This window comes from Typopeltis vanoorti, chromosome 10 (genome assembly GCF_054136105.1).
Source record: "Typopeltis vanoorti isolate ZY-2024b chromosome 10, IOZ_Tvanoo_1.0, whole genome shotgun sequence".
Lineage (NCBI taxonomy): Eukaryota > Metazoa > Arthropoda > Arachnida > Uropygi > Thelyphonidae > Typopeltis > Typopeltis vanoorti.
The window spans coordinates 6,905,486-6,930,693 of NC_143558.1; the positions used below are offsets into that span (position 1 = coordinate 6,905,486).

General features: G+C 35.1%; 1 protein-coding gene across 1 annotated transcript in view; it reads left to right on the forward strand.

Annotated features, from left to right (window-relative positions):
* The window catches only part of PolA2 (DNA polymerase alpha subunit B), a 139,019-nt gene that overhangs the window by 79,762 nt on the left and 34,049 nt on the right, over nucleotides 1-25,208 (forward strand). Inside the window, exons 12-13 of the mRNA XM_090399164.1 lie at nucleotides 7,245-7,318; nucleotides 15,399-15,492. Of these exons, the coding sequence (XP_090255290.1) occupies nucleotides 7,245-7,318; nucleotides 15,399-15,492 (168 nt within the window). The remainder of the gene's footprint in view (nucleotides 1-7,244; nucleotides 7,319-15,398; nucleotides 15,493-25,208) is intronic.

The following is a 25,208-nucleotide window of genomic DNA, read 5'->3' on the forward strand; positions in this document are numbered from 1 at the left end:
ATTTATATCAAGGCTTGTATTCTGAAGTTGTTTACTTGTAAAGTTTATTTCAAAAAGTATATTATACCACATTACTAAGGACGCGATAAATTTGAAGTTTTAAGAAGACTACTTGCGTCTAATTTCATGGTATTTCCACTTAATCCACATAAACTATCATCTTGAGATATTTCTTGCAGTGCTTCGCAAACATCGGACAAATTATATATTAGGGGCTTTAATGAGTCAATTCTACTCTCCCATCGTGTATCACAGACTGGTTTGAGTGTAAAATTGCTTATGTGTCTTTTGAGGTATTCCCATTGACTAGTCGAATCGGAAAAAAATACATATAGATGATATACTGCATCAAAAAATGCTGTGGCATCTAAAGCATTAGCAGTGCAATTCACTATTAAATTTAATGAATGTGAACTACAGGGTACATACATTGCTCTCAGGTTAATATTTGAAATTCGTCGCTGCACACCTTTTACATCACCTTTCATATTACTGGCGTTATCGTATCCTTGCCATCGTAAATCTTGTATTGGTAATGAAAATTTGTCTAGAGTTCCAAGTATTTCATTTGATAAAAATTCTCCAGTGGTATTTTTTATTTCTATAAATCCCAAAAAGTGTTCTTTTATAGAAACCGTGCTATTACTAGTGTCTACGAATCGAAGTACTATGCTCATTTGTTCCGTGTGACCAAATTTTTATCGCATTGCCGAAGATGTTTATTATTTCATTTTGAATATCTTTTACAAGATAATGCACATATGTATCTTTATCTTTTATTCTTCAAAGATGTTCATTCATTATTGGATCAAACTTGGCTAGAAATTCGACAAATTTTAAAAAAATTTCCGTGTCCATGCAAAAAGAATGTCTCATTTGTTCCTCGAAATGATAAATTTTGAATAACTAACGTCTGAACTAAAGCAAAGAGTCGTTCTAATACTTGCACCCAATGTTTCTCCTGTTTTCTAATAAGTAGCAAGTTCTTAGCAAATAATAAGTAGCAAATTCATCAATGGTTTTCTTTTCTTTTATTCGAATTTCTAATTCTTTCCACTTATGGTAATTTTCAACGTGACTTTTTTCATGTGCAGCTAAAATAGAAGCATTTTTCCAGTCCCTCAATCCAGAATCAGCAAGGTTAATCCACCATTGATCAAATAATAAACAGCAGAAGCGAAATGCAGAATCTGTGGATTTTGAATACAATAACCACAAACGCTGCATTGTCTCGCCGTTAAATAGTCTTTGAGTATAATGAGTCATTGAAAATTTTCTATTATTGTTATCTTTCGGAAAATTAAAATTATGAATCTGTTCAGGTTCATGTTCAACTAATGGTTGATATAATTGATTGATATTGGAAAATTTTACAGGACACCAAGTTGCTGGATCATTATAATTTAAATTTCTAAAATCAAATCCTTTAATGATTGGATCTGTAGAACAACCAGCTTCAGAATCAACAATACTTGTATGATCTGTAGATTTCTCCTTCGATGTTTTAATCCAATTTTTGGTATCTGTAGAATTCTCCTCCAATTCATTAATCAAAACTATAGACGAATTATCCAAAGAATAATCTTGAAGATTTCCTTCTTGTATGCGATTACGATCTTCTCGGCAAAGATATTTTAAAAATGCACCTTCTTGTTTATTCAAACTTTCTTCCTTTTCCACTTTATGTTTGCGATATTGAAAACCCGATTTCTTTTTATCTATTTTGAAATATTTGAAATATTTCAAAATATTTTGAAATAACTGAAATATTTATAAATAAAAATAAACTTAATTATAAAAAATATGGACTTTAAACTATTCAGTAATTCACAAATAAATTTTTATATGTTTACTTAATGAAATATTTATCAATTATATATACCTTATCTATCATACATTTATTATCTAATAATTCAACAATATCATTTTCTATGAACATAATTGACAGCATTACAAACAGGCAGTGTTCAGGGCCGCATTTATACTTTTGGAGACCCGATGCACAACATCATTATGAGGCCTCAAAAATAAGCACTTTTTTTAGTTTATTGAAAATAAAAGTCAACATTTCCATGATAACTAATTTTAATAACACAATACAACATTGGTATACATATATTTGCATTTAAAAAAAAAGTATAAAAATAAATCAGTTCAAATTTAAATAAAAAAAATCAATAACTAAAAGCTTTTTTTTTCTGGCTTTGGTTTTAGCAAATATATCTATAATGTCATCATAATTAATCGAGTCCATTATATCTGATTCAATGCATAATAACGACAGGTCACTTGTTTTATTTTGGTGCAAGTTGCTTCTTAAATAATTGTATAAGGATAAAAATTTAAAAAAAAATAAAAAATAAAAGAATTTAAATGCAATCAAGTTAATCTTGCTAATCAAAGTAAAAATAGGAACTTCATCAACTGTAAAGTTCAGATATTCTCACTAAAAATAAAAATTTTGAATTTACATTAATAAAAATTGTAGCAAAAATCATTATATTTATGGAATTACAATATGGATCTAAATATAAATATATAACGTTTCAGTTTGTAGTAACATGCACAGTATGCCTCCCTGATTGACAGAATGGTTAACGTATCTGCTTTCCAACCACCCAACTTTAGGTGAAAGGTAAATTTTGTCACCTAGTGCGAGACCACCTTACTTACTGGAGGCCTGGGATTCACATAAAAAGCATATAATATATATATATATATAGGATTAATTCAATTCCAACTTTATCGCACAATTATTAAGATTTATTCAACTCCAGATTTGATTTGTTTAAGTAATGATAACTTGCTATGCTCGCTAACATCCACTATTTTACTCGACATTTTACCTTAAAATAACTAGAATCTTGATGCACAAAAAAATTAACTGAAAAATCAATTTAATTTATAAATAATAATAAACTTGAAAATCAAATGCTCTGTTTATGTGATATAGAAACTGCTCTTATCCGCTAATTAATACAAATAGCAGCAGCACACAAAAAAAAAACCTCTGTTGTCTCAGAAACATGTTTCAAAATGATCTCAAGTTCAATACTCAGCGATCTGTTCTTTCCTAACAGGATTCTAGAAATCACAGTGTGAAATATTCTTAAGAACGGTATGGATGAAACTGATATATTTAATCTCTGGATTGAACTGCTAAGTCAGTGATTAGTCAACACAAGTCAAACATTTAGTAAGAATACATTTCCAGAGAGGAGATTGGAATTTAGTAATATTGATAAGAACAATAGTCCAGGTAGTTCAGAAGCGAAAACCATCTGTGACAAAATGAAACTAGTTTATTTAATTAAAAACACAAAAATACAACCAATTTATTAAATATATCTTTATAGAGTTCATAATTAAAAGGACTCTAATAGCTTTCTACAGATCTGTCTCATCTTGTTTTGGTATTATCAAATTATTCTGAAGCCATTATGAATTTTGCTATTTTATTATTGCTTAAGGGTCAAAGCTGTATAACCGAGAGGAGACCTCCAGTTACATAGCCTATAAAGGAATGCGGAGAACCGACCAGGACTTCTGACCTAATGTCCAATACTCACCTTCTCATGGTGCACCTCGTTGGGTATCTACCTGGATACCGAACGAACGAGGGTGGGCTGGCAATTTGGAATTTAGCTGACCAAAATGTATTTTTATTGGTTAAACCAAAATAAAAAATGATGGTACAACATGACAAAATTCCATGCCGGCTGAGGCGTTGCCCGGTTAAACAAGGCCCCCCGTTGTTTTCGCCAGGGAACCAAGGCGAACAGCGAAAAGTCAGCTACTAGAACAAATCTGAAAACACACCCCAACTCAACATCACCAGAGTTAAAGATCAGTACTATCAACATAAGAAGCCTGAATGGCAAAGGAATGGAGCTAGCTGAGGAATTAGATAAGTACCAGATCGACATAATAGGGGTGACTGAAACAAAAAAGACCAAAACTGGTGAGATCTTTCTGAGCAATAAATACAAAATGTTATATTCAGGCAATGACAATCAAGGAAAAGAAGGAGTAGCCATAGTATTCAACACAAAATACGAGGCTAATCTTGAATGGCAGGCAGTCTCAATTAGAGTGATGTGGGCAAATATGAGAATGGGGAACTGGACAATGAGGCTTATTTGTGCGTATGGTCCCACAAAGCTAATAATAATGGCAAATGCCTGTTGGATTTCTGCTCAGGACATGGACTGGTTATTATTAACACAATGTTCCAGCACAAATTCACATGGAGAGAAGAGGCAAAGGCAAGGAATAAGAAAAGTCTCGTTGACTATGTTATTGTTGATAGTGAGGTTTTCTCCCTTGTGCAGGATACCAGAGTGTACAGAGGATTTGAAATTGGAAGTGATCACTATTTAGTCTTGAGCAGGATAAAATTGAATTTCATATCGAAAAGAATAACATGTAAGAAAGTTTTAAAGCAAATAAAAGTTCAGCAGCTTTCAAACTGTAGACTAAAATACACAAACATTATTGAAGAAAAAATGAAAGAGTTTGAGAACAGGAACCAAACCTTGAAGATTCAGTGGTAAGCCCTGAAGAAAACATTAACTGATTCAGCCAGAGGGGCATGTGGTGAGGTTATTTGCAAGGATAGAAAAATCAGAACTCCATGGTGGACACAGGAAGTTAAAGAGGCAGTGAAGGAAAAGAAGAAAGCATATCAAAAGTTCCTGGCAAATAAGTCATCTTGTGCTCTTAGAGCAGTGGTTCTTAACCGGTGTTCTTTGGAACACTTGTGTTCTGCGAACTGGTTACAAGTATTTCACTGGTGAAAGATGTCACATGACACAGTTCTGAGTTAAACTGGAAATCCATTCGGCACAGTTAATACATCAAGTTGTGAAGTTTCATTACAATAAGAAGAGCAGTTAGTTACCTTGTCAACGGTTCGTATTCTAAAAATGAAATTCTCTGAAATAACTCTTGAAGAATTTTGTATTTTTGTTCAAGCCGAATACCCAGCTCTCTCTACAAGAGCACTGAAAATTTTGTTACAGTTTTCAACATCATATTTGTGTGAGCTCTGTTTCTCAATATTAACCCATATAAGCAAAAGCTGACTTATTTGCCAGGAACTTTTGATATGCTTTCTTCTTTTCCTTCACTGCCTCTTTAACTTCCTGTGTCCACCATGGAGTTCTGATTTTTCTATCCTTGCAGATAACCTCACAATATGCCTGTCTGGCTGAATCAATCGGAGTTTTCTTTGAGGCTTGCCACTGAATCTCCAAAGTTTGGTTCCTGTTCTCAAACTCTTTCATTTTTTCTTCAATAATCGTTGTGTATTTTAGTCTATAGTTTATATCTGAGAGCTGCTCAACTTTTATTCGCTTTAAAACTTTCTATACATGTTATTCTTTTCAATATGAAATTCAATTTTATCCTGCTCAAGACTAAATAGCGATCGCTTCCAATTTCAAATCCTCTGTACACTCTGGTGTCCTGCACCAGGGAGAAAACATCACTATCAATAATAACATAGTCAATGAGACCTTTCTTATTCCTTTCCTCTTCTCTCCATGTGAATTTGTGCACATTTTTATGTTGGAACATGGTGTTAGTAATAACCAGTCCATGTCCTGAGCAGAAATCCAACAGGTATTTGCCATTATTATTATCTTTGCTCTTTTCTCCAAATTTTCCCAAAATATTTTTGTATGTCTGAGAATCATTTCCTACTCTGCTATTTAGATCCCCAACAAGGACCAACTTTTCCTTTTTCATTGTGTCAGTTGTTTTTTCTAAAGCATCAAAAAATTCCTCCACTTTTGCCTTAGTAGAACCTTCTAAGTTCTGCGGGACCATAGGCACAAATAAGTCTCATTATCGAGTACCCCATTCTGATATTTGCCCACATCACTCTACTTGAGACTGCCTGCCATTCAAGAAGATTATCCTCTTATTTTGTGTTGAATACTATGGCTACGACTCCTTTTCCTTGATTGTCATTTCCTGAATATAACATTTTGTATTTATTGCCCAGAAAGATCTCACCAGTTTTTGTCTTTTTTGTTTCAGTCACCCCTGTTATGTCGATCTGGTACTTATCTAATTCCTCAGCTAGTTCCATTTCTTTGCCATTCTGACTTCTTATGTTGATAGTATCAATCTTTAACTCTGGTGATGTTGAGTTGATGTGTGCTTTCAGATTGGTTCCAGTAGCTGACTTTTCACTGTTTGTCCTGGTATGAAGTCAACTGAATAAATTTATATGGAATAAGAGAGAAATTAGTCATAAAACTAAATTAGCTGTATTCAAGACAGTGTTCAAATCAGTTTTAACTTATAGATCTGAGAGCTGGGTCAGAAGTAAAATACTTGACCAAAGACTAGACTGCAGATATGAGTGTCCTGAGAAAGATTAGAGGCATGAACAGATGGCATCAATGGCAACCTCATATTAAAAATGAGGATATTAGGAAATAACTTCGCATTGTCAGCATCCAGGAATGTGTTAGCAGAGCTTATCTTTGTTGGTATGGTCATTTAAACAGAATGTGAGATGAAAGATTAGCAAAACAAGTGTTCTCTGCCAGGTTGGCAGGAAAAAGACCCAGAGGTAGACCAAATAGGTGGATTGATACAGCAAAAATCTACCTTAGAAGATCGAAATATAAGATCTGACAATGTTGGAGCCTTGACAGGTAATAGATTGATTTGGAGGAAATTTGTAGATAGGAAGTTAGTAATGATGTAAAGTTTTCATGTGGTACTATCATATCCCATACACTCCTTGAGAGTAAATGTCAGAAATTTGATGATGATGTTTGTCTAAAGGATAAAGACAAGAATATAATTTTTTTTATCAGGTATAATTTACCAGAATTGCTTTTGGATAAGAGATTTGTGAGTTTGAATCCTTCAGATACAAGAAACATTTTCTAGGTCTTTTTAAACTAAATTTAAAATGGTTCTAAAATACATAGAGTTGACTACCATTGGCTCTAAAACATGTTTATGTGAACTTTATAATCATTATTGCAAGAAGAAATGAGAGAAAGCAAGAGGAGACATTTTTTTTTCTTAAATTGTAATATTTTTGAAAATTAATGATAAAAAAAGAAACTAAAAAGTACGCTGCAGAAGAACAAAAATTATAAAAATATTTTTAAAAAAATATAATTTTTTTTATTAGTGCTTTTAAATCATTTTGTAACTCATTTTGCATTTATACTTGTATGTTTTAATATTTGTTTATTTGTATTCATTTCTTGCAATAGAATGGTAATCTTCCTGAAACCTATGAAGATATGTTCCAGAAATATGCAGAAACTATTATAGAATCACTTGAAGGGTTTGTATCTTTTTCATCATTAAAGCAATCATATAGCTTACGAGTATGAGTTTCATTAATCTTAATTTAGGATATATTGCTTTTCAGACTTTTGTGGGTGGAGTACATAATGAAAATTACTGTCTGGTATGCTTGCAACATGAAGACTGTTTATTCAACAATTTATTAAGCTTTAATGTATGCTAATTTCATGTGCATTATAGTACACTTCTTCAGGAAAATGAAATAACAAACTAATATTACAATGACTGGGTTTTGCAACAAGTAATGCAGAATGCCACATGAGCATGTGACTTATGTTATATTATGACGACCAGCAATGTGAAGCATACAGGTCGAAGATTTGCTTACACTAGGTTTTTGATGAAAGACATCCAAACTTGATGTAGGATTATACTTTGTTTTTTGTACATTAATAAGTTTTTATAACATTTCTGACGATTCTTTGAATTTTCTGACAAAGAAATTGTAATCAGAATAGGTCTAATTTATGTCTTTTTAATACATGGAGAAGAAAGAAAACATAAACCTGCATGCAAATTTTGAACATTCTATGCATCACATTGTTAGCCATCATATTATGATGACTAACATCAGGCCCGGCTGGTGGCGTGTGCGAAGTGTGCAATATACACAGGCGCCACAGAAGAAAAGGTGCCTAAGAGATATCAAAAAATATGAGATGAGTTTAAACAAACAACGAATGGTACAGAATGGTACATATAATTATGAATGTACGTCGTCTTCCGTGCGGGCCTCTTCATCTCTTCCCGGAAACAAACAAATAAATTCTGAAATTGTATCATGGACCTGATTATATCACTGTAATTTTTGATTAAAATTTACGAAAATATACCTAAAATAGTTGAGTTCCATGTAAGGGCCGTATCCTAATTTAATCGGATCAGATGCATGTGGTCCGGCCCTAAAAGTCAGCTTACTACTGATAACTCATTCTTCTCGACATTCAAGCCTGTTATATTAGCGGGCTGTTAGGGCGGTGTCAGCGATACAAAATAATCGGCGAACCGGATTTATAACAACAACCGTGAAGAACTCTTTGCAAATTCACTGTTTGCATTGAGAATACTATTGACGTTGCCCGTTTCAGTTGCTAAGGGAGAGGGAACATTTTTTAAATTACAATTAATAAAGAACTACCTGCAATCAAGCATGAGTCAAGAAAAACTAAATGGTTTGGCACTAATTTCAATAGAAAATAATATTGCTCAGACTATTAACATTGATGTACTGCGACAGGATTTTGCTAAAATGAAACCCTTTTAGCAAAATTAATGTAAAGAATATTTGAATAAATCTCTTAACTTTATATTACTATTTTATATTATTTTGAAAATTTATATAACTTGAAAAAATTTGTATAAGCAGGACTAATCCGTAGGTAACATTATACTGTAAAGCAGTTTTCATTTGTTTTAATCACACTTTATTCAAAAAAAAACCTTTTTTGGAAAGGTGCAGAACATTAATCGCACGCACAAGAAAAATACTATGTGCCGGTCCTGACTAACAACCTAAGTTGTATGCATATGTAACACTGTTAATGTAATTAAAATGTTCTGTATTTTTGATACTGTATTATTTGTTGCATAATCAGTCTTTTGGCATATCAATTAGTTTTTTTTATTTCACTATCCTGAAGAATTGTGCTATAATTATTATTACATAATACCTCCAAGGAGTCGAAAGACTCATCGAGAGAGAGAGAGAGCACCTACTATTCAACTCTCCACCACTTAATCCACCAACTACAGCAAATCGCCACTGCCATCTGTCACCACCACCACTAGTATTTTTAGTCTGTAAATTGCATGTGTTCTCAAGGCTGATTTGTCTGTATGTGGGATGAAAAACCTGAGTTTCCAGGAGAAAAAACTCTGCTGCTTCTGTATGAGACATGCTAACTCACCTTCAATTAAAAAAAAAAACATACAAAGGTTCCTGTCATCATGATGGGAATTGAACTTAAGCCTTTTCCAGTTGAAAGGCGCAATGTACCATCATTCTACCAGTTGTGCTACAGAGTCGCTATATGCATGATGCATATAATGCATAATGTATGCAAAACTAGTAAAGATAAGGAATTATTCAAACAATCATTCTCCATTTCCTGATATATATGTGTACACCTGCAAAGAGTGTTAAGTCCACTATGATAGCACTACATGATTAAGTTTACATTATTATTAATAGCCTATCCATAATTTTCCTCCAAATTAGTCTCTTACTTGTCAGCACTCCAATATTGTCATATTTAACATTTTATGCTTCTAAGGCACTTCTTACTGAATCAATCCACCTAGACCTTGGTCTTCCTCTAGATCTCTTTTCTGCCATCTTGGCATCAAACACCTATTTTGCTAACCTCATCATCATCATCATCATCATCAAATTCCTGCCATGTACACTCAAGGGGTGTACAGGATATGACAGTACTACATGAAAAAATTACATCATTACTAACTTCCTATCTACAATTTTCCTCCAAATCAGTCTGTTACTTGTCAAGACTCCAACATTATCAGATCTTATATTTCTATCGTCTAAGACACTTTGTACCGTATCAATCCACCTATATCTTGGTCTTCCTCTGGGTCGTTTTCCTGCCAACCTGGCAGAGAACACTTGTTTTGCTAATCTTTCCTCTCCCATTCTATTTAAGTGACCATACCACCTGAGATTAGCTCTGCTAACGCATTCCTGGATGCTGACAATGTCAAGTTCTTTCCTAATATCCTCATTTTTAATATGATATTGCCATTGATGCCATCTGTTCACACCTATAATCTTTCTCAGGACTCTCATATCTGCGGTCTCTAGTCTTTGGTCAAGTGTTTTACTTCTGACCCAGCTCTCAGATCCATAAGTTAAAATTGGTTTGAACCCAGTCTTGTATACAGCTAATTTAGTGTTCCGACTAATTTCTTTCTTATTCCATATGAATTTATTCAATTGACTTCCCACCATACCAGCTTTGCTGATTCTGTTGTCTATTTCTATATTTAGTTTACCATCTTCAGTAAAAATTGTGCCTAAGTAGCTGAAATGTTTTACTTGTTCCACAGGTTCTCCATTCACAACACAGTTGACATTTTCAATGATTCTGCCTATTTTCATTGTCTTTGTCTTTTTATTGCTGACCTTCATACCATATCTATTACAACAGCTATTCAATTTAGTCAGAGAATCTTGCAGATTTGTAGCGGATTTATTTAGAAGTATAACATCATCCGCATAAAGCAAAGAGCTGACATTAACATCTCCAATTTTGATATCAGGTTTAATACCACATTCCTTCCTAATGTGATCCATATAGATAATGAATAACAGAGGGGATAATGTACATCCTTGTCTCACACCAGATTTAACATTAAACCATCTTCCTGTACTTCCTTCAATTCTAACTGCTGACTCACAACTCAAATAAAGACTAAGTATTGCTTGATATAATGCCCCATTGACACCATATAACTGCAGCGTATTGAATAGCTTCTCTCTTGGCACCTTGTCATATGCCTTTTCCAAATCGACAAAACTTAAATACAGATCTTTGTTATATTCCCATGCTTTCTCTACTATTTGTCGTAAAGTGAAGATCTGATCCTGACAGCCTCTATTTGGCCTGAATCTAGCTTGTTCTTCACCAAGCTTTTCTTCCACAATTCCTCTCAACCGTTTCTCAAGTATACTTGCATAGATCTTGCCAGGAACACTCAGTAGGGAAATACCTCTGTAATTCTCACATTCAGTTTTATTTCCCTTTTTATATATGGGTACTATGAGAGCTCTACTCCAATCACCGGGAATTCGTCCCTCTGTCCAGGCTTTCTGAACTATGCAGTGCAGCCACTGTAAGACTTCTATACCACCATACTTCAGCATTTCTGGTCGAATATCATCTACTCCTGCTGCCTTTCCACATTTCAAGCCTTTGATGGCTTTTTCTACTTCAAGTATGGATATGTATTCCTGACTGCATGCCTGGTCAGTGTTTTTATCACTGTGCTGTCCTCACTGCTTGTTTCATTTAGCAGTTTTTCAAAGTAATTACTCCATACTTCAAGGATATCTTTTTCTCCTGTTTTCATTTCACCTTTATCATCTCTAATTCCTTTTACAGCACTCTTTCCTCCATTCCTAAGCTTCTTCAACAACCTCCAGAATATTTTGCCACCTTCTTGATATTTATTTTCTATATTCTTGCCAAAGTCCTCCCATGACTTTTGTTTAGCTAGTTTTACACACTGTTTAGCTTTGTTACATTTGTCTCTGTATTCTGTAAGAGTAAAAGCTGACTTATTTGCCAGGAACTTTTGATATGCTTTCTTCTTTTCCTTCACTGCCTCTTTAACTTCCTGTGTCCACCAGGGAGTTCTGATTTTTTTATCCTTGCACACAACCTCACCACATGCCTCTCTGGCAGAATCAATCAATGTTTCCTTCAGAGTTTGCCACTGAATCTCCAAGGTTTGATTCCTGTTCTCAAACTCTTTCATTTTCTTTTCAATAATATTTCTGTATTTTAGTCTACAGTTCACATCTGAGAGCTGCTCAACGTTTATTCGCTTTAAAACTTTCTTACATGTTATTCTTTTCAATATGAAATTCAATTTTATCCTGCTCAAGACTAAATAGTGATCACTTCCAGTTTCAAATCCTCTGTACACTCTGGTGTCCTGCACCAGGGAGAAAACATCACTATCAACAATAACATAGTCAATGAGACTTTTCTTATTCCTAGCCTCTTCTCTCCATGTGAATTTGTGCACATTTTTATGTTGGAACATGGTGTTAGTAATAACCAGTCCATGTCCTGAGCAGAAATCCAACAGATATTTGCCATTATTATTATCTTTGCTCTTTTCTCCAAATTTTCCCAAAATATTTTTGTATGTCTCACAATCATTTCCTACTCTACTATTTAGATCCCCAACAAGGACCAACTTTTCCTTTTTCATCATGTCAGTTGCTTTTTCTAAAGCCTCAAAAAATTCCTCCACTTCTACCTTAGCAGAACCTTCTGTGGGACCATAGGCACAAATAAGTCTCATTGTCCAGTTCCCCATTCTCATATTTGCCCACATTACTCTTCTTGAGACTGACTGCCATTCAAGAAGATTAGCCTCGTATTTTGTGTTGAATACTATGGCTACTCCTTCTTTTCCTTGATTGTCATTGCCTGAATATAACATTTTGTATTTATTACTCAGAAAGATCTCACCAGTTTTGGTCTTTTTTGTTTCAGTCACCCCTATTATGTCGATCTGGTACCACGAATCTAATTCCCCAGCTAGCTCCATTTCTTTGCCGTTCAGGCTTCTTACGTTGATAGTACCGATCTTTAACTCTGGTGATGTTGAGTTGGGGTTTGTTTTCAGATTTGTTCCAGTAGCTGACTTTTCGCTGTTCACCCTGGTTCCCTGGCGAAAACAACGGGGGCCTTGTTTAACCGGGTGACGCCCCAGCCGGCATGAAATTTTGTCATGTTGTACCATCATTTTTTATTTTGGTTTAACCAATAAGAATACAATTTGGTCGGCTAAATCCCAAATTGCCAGCCCATCCTCGTTCGTTCAGTATCAAAGTAGATACCCAACAGGGTGCACCACGAGAAGGTGAGGATTGGACATTAGGTCAGAAGCCCTGGTCGGTTCTCCGCATTCCTTTAAAGGCTATGTGGAGGTCTCCTCTCAGTTATACAGCTTTGACTCTTAAGCACCCCTTTCCATACTTATTCTTACTGCTCATATTTAATTTAGCATACCACCTTAGGTTAGCTCTCTTTAGACATTCTTGAATGCTAACAATGTCAAGTTCCTTTTTAATATTTTTATTTTTAATATGATTCTGCCATTGATGCCATCTGATCACTCCCTTAAGTTTTCTCAGATGCATATTCAACTCTCAGATCCATAACTTAAAACTGGTTTGAATAGTCTTGTATATATTCAACAGTTTCCATATCATAATTATAGACATTAACTTTTAATTCTCGATTTTTCATATTGGTATAGAGCACTTCAAAAAATCATTGTAGCCATAATTAATTAATACTGTATTTTATGCACAGAGAGAAAGAGAGAGAAAGATAATATTTGATGATGTTCCACTTTTTTTTTTTTTATGTGATTCCTGCTCAAAAAAAGGTGTAAACGTTAGTACGAGGGTGGCCTGAAAAGTTCTCTGCCTCGACCATAGATGGCAACACTATTGGCGGGATTTTTTTTTCTGAGTTGGTACATCTGTCATAAGTCCATGTGAAATTGCAAGTCATTCTATCAAGTAGTTTGTTTTATACAGCTGTCTGAAGCAAAAGTGTTGTCTGTATCCCTTGAAATGGATAAAATTGAGTATTGTACTGTTATAAAATTCTTTGTAAAAGAAGGTTTAACGCCAAAAGAAATTCATTCGAAGTTCATAAAAGTTTATGGCCATTCTTCTCCGTTTTCGGCAATTAAGAAATGGACTGCCAAGTTGAAACGTTGCTGTACCAGCCTTGAGGATGATCCACGTGAAGGATGTCCAAAAAGTGAACAACACCAGAAATCTTTGATCAAGTGCACGATATGGTACTGGATGACTGACAAGTCGAAGTGCGTGAAATTGCTGAGACTATAAGCATTTCAAAAGGACACGTAGAATATGTTTTGCATGAAGGATTACAAATGAAAAAGCTTTGTGCAAGATGGGTGCTGCGCTTGCTCACAACAGATCAAAAATGCACTCGCATGAAAATCTCTGAACAATGCTTAGAGTGTTTTAACAAGAATAAAACTGATTTTGTGCATCGATTTATTACTATGGATGAGACTTGGATTCACCATTACACACCAGAATCCAAACAGCAGTCAAAACAGTGGACAGAAGCCGGTTGTTCAGCACCAAAGAAGACAAAGTCTGTTCCATCAGCAGGAAAGGTCATGGTATCGGTGTTTTGGGATGCTATTGACATTTTGTTTATTAATTATCTCGAAAAGGGTAAAACAATAACTGGAGAATATTATTCTGATCTTTTAACAAGACTAGACAAAAAAATTCGTGAGAAAAGACCTGGAAAATAAAATAAAATAAAAGTAATTTTGAAATTATAAATTTGTTTTTTTTTTCATTGTTAGGCCGAGAACTTTTCAGCCTACCCTCGTATATTAGTGCCATAATTGGGCTGGGCTACTATTTTAATTTTTATATACAATAGATGCCCACAATATAGTGAACCTCTACAGACACCAGCAAAATCATTTGTAATAGTGAAAGGTTTGTTATAGTGAATTTAGGGGGGGGAAATCATTTCTCTTGTGAATCAATAGAAATGGTGGGAAATCATTAATCGACCGAACACCAAGGATTAGCAGGAACCACATGAACCATATGAAATGCACAAAATAAAAGTACAATTGTAAGCTGTGGGAGATATATAAGAAAGAAGAGTATGAACTTGTAAAAATGAAAATCCAGAATTAATATTTAAAGTTCAAAATGTTGCATTAGCTTATATTAATGTCACCTGAAATCTAATAGTACATATCTTCATAATACACTAATTATGTGCAATCTGTACCATTAAAATCAAACATAACCTAAAAACTTCAATAGTTATTCAATTTTGATTGGTTATCTCCAATTATAAAGAGGAAGGAAACACAAATGATGAACGTTGGTCATCTTAAGTGGAAGCAAGAAAATCTTAATTTTTAAATCAGAATAATTTTCTCACAAAACTTCTAATTTAAAGTTTTGGCTTTTTTGATCTACTTTTTGATTTTAATGGAACTGCCTGCACATATTTATTCATTATGAAAATCTCTTCAAATAAGTGACATTAATTTAAGCTAATTTAACATACTGAAATTTAAACATTAATTATACATTTTTATCTTTATACTTGCATACTCCTCTAGTTCTTTCTTATGTGTCTCCCATTATTGTTTGCATTTTTGCAAAGGAGTATTATTTTCATCTCATGTTATGACTATTTCATTTGAACTAATTTCTGAAGCATTTGTTGTTCTTGTTTTAAAAAAAAAAGCTCTAATAGTATAAAAAATTTTTGTGTTTTTAGCTGTGATATCGAGATCATTTTAGTGCCATCATATCGAGATATCCATCATCACTATGTTTATCCTCAGCCTCCTTTACAACTCAAAAACGGAAAGGTAAAGCATCTTTTTAGTTTGTATTGAAAATTTTAATTTTTCTCCTATAATTTTTCTTCGAAGAATGTATACAGGCAGCCCTCAGTTTATACTGGTTCAATTTACGCATTCACAGTAATGCCGGTTGCCTGTGCGTGCTTTCTTACTGTAGTGTGGCCGGTTGCCTGTGCGTGCTTTCTTACTGTAGTGTGGCCGGTTGCCTGTGCGTGCTTTCTTACTGTAGTGTGGTTGATTGAAAAACGACGATAGCAGTCACTGTTGTGTTTGAGTGTTTACCGAGCTACTACAATGTATATGTATCAAACCTTTTTAATGTTGAATCTACCTAATTATTCTATTTAATTTTTTTTATGTACATGCGTATTTAGATCGATAAAGTATGTAATTACATACCATGTCTGATAATAGACGTGCAGAAAAATTAGCAGAACTTGGTGTTAAGAAAGTGCAGAAATCAATACACTTGAAAAGAAGATGGAGATGATTCGAAGAATGGAAGATGGGCAGACACATGCTGATGTCTGTAGAAGTATGAACTTACCTCCATCGACTGTTATACAATTATGAAAAATGCAGATAGAATAAAACAGTCTGGCACAACAATCTACAGCAGCACTAAATGCAAAGCATGTATGTTATAGCAGGGGTAACCTTCATGAAAAAATGGAAAAATTATTTCCATTCAACACCTTCAACATGAGTGGATAACTTGAATCACAAAAACATTCCTCTGATGCAGGCTGTTATAACTGAGAAAGCAAAAACAATTTTTTTTTGGAAAAATTGTTTGGAAAAAAATGGAAAAATTATTTCCATTCAACACCTTCAACATGGGTGGATAACTTGAATCACAAAAACATTCCTCTGATGCAGGCTGTTATAACTGAGAAAGCAAAAACAATTTTTGAGGATCTTAAAAAGACTCATAAATAGAATCTCATGAAAACGTGCAAATCGTTATGCACGTTTTCATGAGATTCTATTGTAATCATGCGCCCTAACTGTATGTTATTCCTAATTTTTGTTTAAATACTGTACTAATGATGTCCTAAGATACTTAGGATGAAATATTTACAATTAAATAATTTTCACTGTGGTTTATACGTGTGTTTCTTCTGATTAATTGCATACCTCACTATAAGTACAGAATGACTATTCTTTCTTATATAACTGCCATCAGGAATTTTCCTTATACCAGTATAATATATATACTTTAATCTATGCTGTTATTATCCAACACTTAACAAAACTTTACCAGCGACCCTTTGTAACACTTATATACAATTGTCACTTATCTAAGTTACAAGGAAAATAATAACAATGCCACTTGTTTACTCACAGTTCTTTCTGTAAACATACATTCTGTCCTCTTTCATGAACTAAACCTCTGTTGGGACACATTGAATCATTTCCATTACACAGGACTCGTTTTTGTCTCAGACACTCCTGTACTTTAATTCTCTTGTTCCACTGGTGGCTTATTCATTGACCAGACATCAAGCTGGAGTCACGGTCAGCTATGGGGAACAACTATTGCCAGACACTGCCAAGCAGTGTCTGGCAATAGTTGTCTCCTGGAACATTCTTGAGAAATTGCAGCGGTGGGTGCCAAGTCTCCAGTCACGTATTCCACGTCATCACCTCTTCACTTCTCTTCCACTCAGCCGATAAGGGAACCCAAACAGCAGCGATTGCGGCGGCAGTAGTTGTTGTCGTAACCCTCCTAGTTATTTTTCTCTTCCCTTTCAGTCTCTTAAATTTGCTTTTTGTTCTCAACCTTCGAATGTTCGTAATTATCCATCGGCATGATGACGTCACTCTGGTCTTCTCGCTGCAAGTCCTTGCCTTATTCGATCAATTTGTTCGCAAGTTGTTGCAAACTTTTCTGATACACTATTCTTATATTGATAGTTTACTTACAATGTTAATATCACTTATTTTTTAGTACAATATTTTAATAGGAATTATTTAACACAGTTTTCATCATCATCATCAATTTCCTGCCATGTACCCTCAAGGGTGTACAGGATATGATAGTACTACATGAAAAATTTACATCATTACTAACTTCCTATCTACAATTTTCCTCCAAATACGTCTGTTATTATCAGGTCTTATATTTCTGTCTTCTAAAGCACTTTTTGCTGTATTAATCCACCTATATCTTGGCCTTCCTCTGGGTCTTTTTCCTGCCAACCTGGAAGAGAACACTTGTTTTGCTAATCTTTCCTCTCCCATTCTGTTTAAGTGACCATACCACCTGAGATTAGCTCTGCTAATGCATTCCTGGATGCTGACAATATCAAGTTCTTTCCTAATAATCTCGTTTTTAATATGATATTGCCATTGATGCCAGCTGTTCATGCCCCTAATCTTTCTCAGGACTCTCATATCTGCAGTCTCTAGTCTTTGGTGAAGTGCTTTAGTTCTAAACCAGCTCTCAGATCCATAAGTTACGATTGGTTTAAACACTGTCTTGAATACAGCTAATTTAGTGTTTTGGCTAATTTCTCTCTCTCTTATTCCATATAAATTTATTCAGTTGACTTCCTACCATACAAGCTTTGTTGATTCTGTTGTCTATTTCCATGTATAACTTACCATCTTCACTAAAATTCGTGCCTAAGTAGCTGAAATGTTTTACTTGTTCTATAAGTTCTCTATTCACAATGCAGTTAATATTTTCAATGATTCTGCCTATTTTCATTGTCTTTGTCTTGTTATTGCTGACCTTCATACTATATCTATTACAACAGTTATTCAATTTACTCAAAAAATCTTGCAGGCAGATTTATTTAGAGGTACATCATCAGCAAAGAGCTGACATTAACATCTCCAATTTTGATATCATGTTTAATACCACTTTCCTTCATAATGTGATCCATATAGATAATGTACATTCTTGTCTCGCACCAGATTCAACATTAAACCATCTTCTAATTGTACTTCCTTCAATTCTAATTGCTGACGAACCACTCATGCCCCATTGAGTGGTTCGTCAGCAGTGTTGTTTTGAGCCACTCTCAAACCAACACTTTGGCTATGCTATGTTGATGATGTGCTTGCCATTTGGCCACATGGCCCTGAGACATTGAAAACATTCTTAGCACATTTAAATAGCCAACACCCAAAAATCCACTTTACTATGGAACCGGAAGTCAACAACTGTCTGCCCTTCCTGGATACACTCATCACACGTCTCCCAGATGGTTCCTTATCATTTTCAGTTTTCAGAAAACCCACACATACAGGCAGATACTTACACAAACAATCACACCATCATCCTTCTCAACAATATGGCATATTAAAAACGCTAACCCATAGAGCGAGAGCAATCTGTTCAAATGACAAGGCTCTTACTGCTGAACTGACTCACTTACGCCACACCTTCTTGGCCAACGGCTACAATCCACAAAAAATAAACAAAATACTAAACACTCCTAAGAAACCCCTCTCACCATCCACCACAGAGAACTACAACAAAACAGTCACCATCCCTTACATTAAAGGCACATCCGAAAAGATCTCAAGAATTCTCATTAAACATAAACTACGCACTACATTCAGACCATGTAGCAAATTAGCCACCCTCATCCGCTCACCCAAGGACAGCATTCCTCCTTTATCACATCCAGGAGTCTACCAAGTACCCTGCTCATGCAATCAAGCCTACTACGGTCAAACAGGAAGAACTGTGAATATCCGCATCAGCGAACATAAACGATACGTCCGGAAATATCATTATGGGAAGTCAACTGGAAAAACACAAAAGTACTACACAGAAACCCATATAAATCAGAGAGATTGTTCTTAGAGGCGACAGAAGCCCTAAAACACACTCCAAATCTCAACAAATATGGCTGTATTAACTTGCCGAAGATCTGGGAGACAGTCATATTAAGGAAAAACTAGCACTTTTCTAGGACTCTAGCAATATATGATAGCGTTTTTTTTTTTTTTTTTTTCCCAGATAGAGGGTGCCAAAATCAGGACTCTAGTCTTTGTGTTGCTGCTACAATTTTGTTAATGTACACCATGTTGTTTTAGTCTCGCGTATTGTGACAAACAGTGTTTTTGTGCTCTGAAGATGCTGGTTATAATACCAGCGAAATATCAGCATCAAGTTAATAAATCAATTATTTACTTAGTTTCTGTGTTCTATTATACCGTTAAAATAATAAACAACATATCCTTGAAGTGTAACTGCTAAATGAAACAAGCAGTGATGACAGCACAGTGATAAAAAAAAAAATACTCAAAAGGCATGCAGTCAGGAATACATATCCATACTTGAAGTAGAAAAAGTCATCAAAGGCTTGAAATGTGGAAAGGCAGCAGGAGTAGATGATATTCGACCAGAAATGCTGAAGTATGGTTTTATAAAAGTCTTACAGTGGCTGCACTGCATAGTTCAGAATTCCTGGACAGAGGGACGAATTCCCGTTGATTGGAGTAGAGCTCTCATAGTACCCATATATAAAAAGGGAAGTAAAACTGAATGAATTACAGAAGAATATCCCTACTGAGTGTTCCTGGAAAGATATATGCAAGTATAGTTGAGAAACGGTTGAGAAGAATCGTGGAAGAAAAAAAAACATGTTCGACGAACACATAAGTCTGTCCACACTTCAAGGATATCTTTTTCTCCCATTTTCATGTCACCTTTATCATCTCAAAGTCCTTTTACAGCACTCTTTCCTCCATTCCTAAACTTCTTCAACAACCTCCAGAATATTTTGCCACCTTCTTGATATTTGTTTTCTATGTTCTTGCCAAAGTCTTCTCATGATTGGTCTCGACATTTTACATTTGTCTCTGTATTCTCTAAGAGCACAAGCAGACTTATTTGCCAGGAACTTTTGATATGCTTTCTTCTTTTCCTTCACTGCCTCTTTAATTTCCTGTGTCCACCATGGAGGTCAGATTTTCTATCCTTGCAGCAACCTCACCACATGCCTCTGGCTGAATCAATCAGGGTTTCCTTCAAGGCTTGCCACTGAATCTCCAAGGTTTGGTTCCTGTTCTCAAACTCTTTCATTTTTTCTTCAATTATCTTTGTGTATTTTAGTCTACAGTTCACATTTGAGAGCTGCTCAACTTTTATTCGCTTTAAAACTTTCTTGCATGTTATTCTTTTCAATATGAAATTCAATTTTATCCTGCTCAAGACTAAATAGTGATCACTTCCAATGTCAAATCCTCTGTACACTCTGGTGTCCTGCACCATTGGGAAAACATCACCATCATTAATAACATAGTCAATGAGACTTTTCTTATTCCTTGCCTCTTCTCTCCAAGTGAATTTGTGCACATTTTTATGTTGGAACATGGTGTTAGTAATAACCAGTCCATGTCCTGAGCAGAAATCCAACAGGTATTTGGCATTATTATTAGCTTTGCTCTTTTCTCCAAATTTTCCCAAAATATTTTTGTATGTCTGGCAATCATTTCCTACTCGGTTATTTAGATCCCCAACAAGGACCAACTTTTCCTTTTTCATTGCATCAGTTGCTTTTTCTAAAGCCTCAAAAAATTCCTCTACTTCTACCTTAGTAGAACCTTCTGTGGGAGCATAGGCACAAATAAGTCTCATTGTCCAGTTCCCCATTCTCATATTTGCCCACATCACTCTACTTGATACTGCTTGCTATTCAAGATGATTAGTCTCATATTTAGTGTTGAATACTATGGCTACCCCTTCTTTTCCTTGATTGTCATTGCCTGAATATAACATTTTGTATTTATTGCTCAGAAAGATCTCACCAGTTTTTGTCTTTTTTGTTTCAGTCACCCCTATCATGTCGATCTGGTACTTATCTAATTCCTCCACTAGCTCCATTTCTTTGCCATTCAGGCTTCTTATGTTGATAGTACCAATCTTTAACTCTGGTGATGTTGAGTTGGGGTGTGTTTTCAGATTTGTTCCAGTAGCTGACTTTTCGCTGTTCGCCCTGGTTCCCTGGCGAAAACAACGGGGGCCCTTGTTTAACCGGGCAACAACCCAGCCGGCAATTTTCAGTACAGTAAATTTCTTTCCAGACAAAAGGAATCAAACATTATTTAGTTCTGAAGCCCTTGTAAAAATGAGTTTGATAAATTATTATTTTAATTTATTGCATGAAATTTTGCAAATAGATAATATATTGGTTAGATGGATCAGAGATTGGCTCTCTGAACAATTCCAGGAGGTTGTGTATGATGAAACAGTTTCTCAAAAAAAAAGGAGGGTAACCAGTGGTGCCCCAGGGTTCTGTTCTTGGGCCCCTGCTGTTTAATTTGTTTGTAAATGATATACCAGGTGGACTGACTGGAGATCTTCATTTATTTGCTGATGATGCAACGTTTAGAAGAGTTATAAGTAGAATTATAAATTTCTATCAAAATCAGCTAACGCCTTTTTATTCCCGTATACGGGAATAGGCGAGGCCATTTAGCCCTATCTAACTTTTGGAGACTGAGTGGGCAGTTCAATCTCCACTGGTACCCAATCAGAGATAGATGGCCCAAGGCTATCACTAATTAAGCGGTACGCAGTGAAGAGAGACGGCTCAAATGTGCCGCCATCTCGTGGTCCCTAACCCTAACACAATATATTTAATGTCTGAAATAATGTGGGTTCTACGGTCGATTTTCTTGAGTTTACAGGACGAAAAACCCGAGTTTCTGGGAGGAAAAACCTGCTTACCCGTGCCAGAGATCGACTAACTCGGGAACCGGTCGAAAAAAGGCTTAGAAAAATTTCCTCTAGTCCGCGACTAGACTCGAAACCAAGTCTTCCTTCATGCGGCCAAGCGCAGCGGTGTGCAAACGCCACATCCGCTGAGCTACACAGGCTCTATAAATTTCTATTCAATATATATTTATTGAATAGACATTTTACTTGGACAAAAGTGTGGGAATGTAGTTTTAATATCAGTAAATGCAAAGTGTTGCTTTTTGGAGTGCAGAAATGCAACACCTTGCGCTATATCAGTGGTGTCATACTGCATGAGATTAGGGATTTGGAAATGATGGTTGACAATAGACTGAAGTTTAGAGGGCATGTTGCTAGTGTTTCAAAGTCTACACATCATAGTACTGCTATGATAAGAAGTACTCTAACATGTAGGAATAAGAAAGTGGTTGTGCCATTGTATAAGGCACTGGTTAAACCACACTTGGACTGTTTTGCTCAGATCTGGTCACCTGGTTTTCAATGTGATGTGCAGATATTTGAGAGAGTCCAGAGTTGAGGACCAAGACAATATCGGATCTTTGGAATGCTGGCTATGGAGAGTGGTTAAAGAAATGTGGATTGCAGAGTTTGGTGGATAGGAGGAAGAGAGGTGATATGATGGAGACATTTAAGTTAGTGAGAGGATTTTATCAGATTAATCCAGAGGGGATTATAAAAAGAGTAGAAGGTGAGAGGGGAAGAACCAGAGGTCATCACTGGAAGTTATATAAAAGTGTGGTGGAGAGGGGGGGTGTGAGGGGTAGAATTTTTTACATGGAAAATTGTCAGTGAATGGAATGCATTACCAGAATGTGTTGTTAATGCAAGGAGTTTAAAGATTTTAAGATTCTATATGATAAATATGTTTTCAGTTGATGAACCTCCCACAATGAATCTGCTGACTCCATGCAGGGTGTAATAATAATAATATTTGCTCCTGATCACTCAATAAATATTAAAATGATATTCAGTCTCATCGAGTTACTTATTTTTGTAGCATGTGTAATGAAATTACTGAGCAATTATTCATCATTACCAGTCATTTCCTTCAGCTGTATTTGGTATGTGAAGTCCTTTGTGTACTGCCTCAAAAATAAATCTTGGAGTTGTCATAAATGGTGTCCTAGGCTGTATGATGAAACCTAGCTTTCTTCATTCATTCATTTAAAGCTGTTTTTCAGAAAAACTTTATCTGGGTTAGCATAATGTCGTTGGACTCCAGCTTGGAAGAAACGTTCTTGTGGTATCCAAAGTATAACATCAGTTTTTGGTATATTTAGAAACATCTTCGTCTGTGATCTCTTGTGCTTTTAAGCACTGAGATTTTGCCAAAGAGATTTCTATGCCATCCTGTCCAAGGCTTGTTCTTTTGCTTCTTTCCAGTTAATTCTCTTCTTTTCCAATTTTTCTTTAATTTCCTTTCCTGGGCCTGCCTATGTTTCTTTTTCCTATTTTCTGGCTTTCATATACAGTTGCTATTCTTCCTTCTTCCATTCGATTAAGATGTCCAAACCACCTCATTTGGGCTTGTGTTATGAATTGGTTCAGAGGTGCAACTTGAAGGCTCTCTCGTATAGTTTGATTTCTTATTCAGTCTAGTCTTGTTTTTTTTGTGCCACTTTCCTATGATATTTCAATTGTTTGTAGTTTATTTGTGTTTCCTGTTGTTAAACACCAATACAATCAAATATATGTTAATGCTGGTACAAACACTGAACGGTACACTGCCATTTTGATTGTATTTTGATTGAACGGTACATCCAAAGTATAACATTGGTTTTTGGTATATTTACAAACATCTTCATCTGTGATCTCTTGTGCTTTTAAGCACTGAGATTTTGCCAAAGAGATTTCTATGCCATCCTGTCCAAGGCTTGTTCTTTTGCTTCTTTCCAGTTAATTCTCTTCTTTTCCAATTTTTCTTTAATTTCCTTTCCTGGGCCTGCCTATGTTTCTTTTTCCTATTTTCTGGCTTTCATATACAGTTGCTATTCTTCCTTCTTCCATTCGATTAAGATGTCCAAACCACCTCATTTTGGGCTTGTGTTATGAATTGGTTCAGAGGTGCCACTTGAAGGCTCTCTCGTATAGTTTGATTTCTTATTCAGTCTAGTCTTGTTTTTTTTGTGCCACTTTCCTAAGATATTTCAATTGTTTGTAGTTTATTTGTGTTTCCTGTTAAACACCAATACAATCAAATATATGTTAATGCTGGTACAAACACTGAACGGTACACTGCCATTTTGGTATTCTGGTTAACTTCTTTCTTATCTAGGAGTGGACCTTTCATTGCATAGAATAGTTTTGTTCCCCCCCCCCAGTTATCCTGTTGCTAATTTCTCTGTCTGGTCTACTGTCTTCTTGTATATATATGACCCCAAGTATTTAAAGGAGTGAACTTATTCCAGTTGATGGTTCTCTATTTTTTATTATGTGTTTTGATGGGTTTCTAGATATGATCATTGTTTTAGTTTTATTTATATTTATGGTCATATTCCTTTTCTTTGTTTCTTCATACCAAATGTTGATATTGTACTGAAATCTTCAGCTGTATTTGCTAGAAAGACTACATCATCTGCAAAAGCCATGTGCGAAATCCTGGTTTCTTTCAGTTTCCTGTATCCTGGTGGATTTTTTTTTTTTTTTTTTTTTTTTTTTTTTTTTTTTTTTGGCATGCCTTTAAAATTTCATCCATTATATAATGAAAAGAAGAGAGCTGAGGATACAGCCTTGCCTCACTCCTACATTTGTTTCAAATTCTTTTGATCTATTATTACAGGTTCTTACATAATTTTTATTACTTTTGTAGAGGCTTTGTATGACTGCTATTAAGTGTCTGGGAACTCGGTCAAAGGCCTTTTCGAAATCTATAAAACATGCATATAGTTCTTTTCCATATTCCAATGAAGAGAAGAATGATGCAAGTGATTCTTCTCTTCGAATTCCTGCATTGATGACTTTGGCAAAGTTCCCTCTATTCAACAAAGAACAGCTTCCTTCG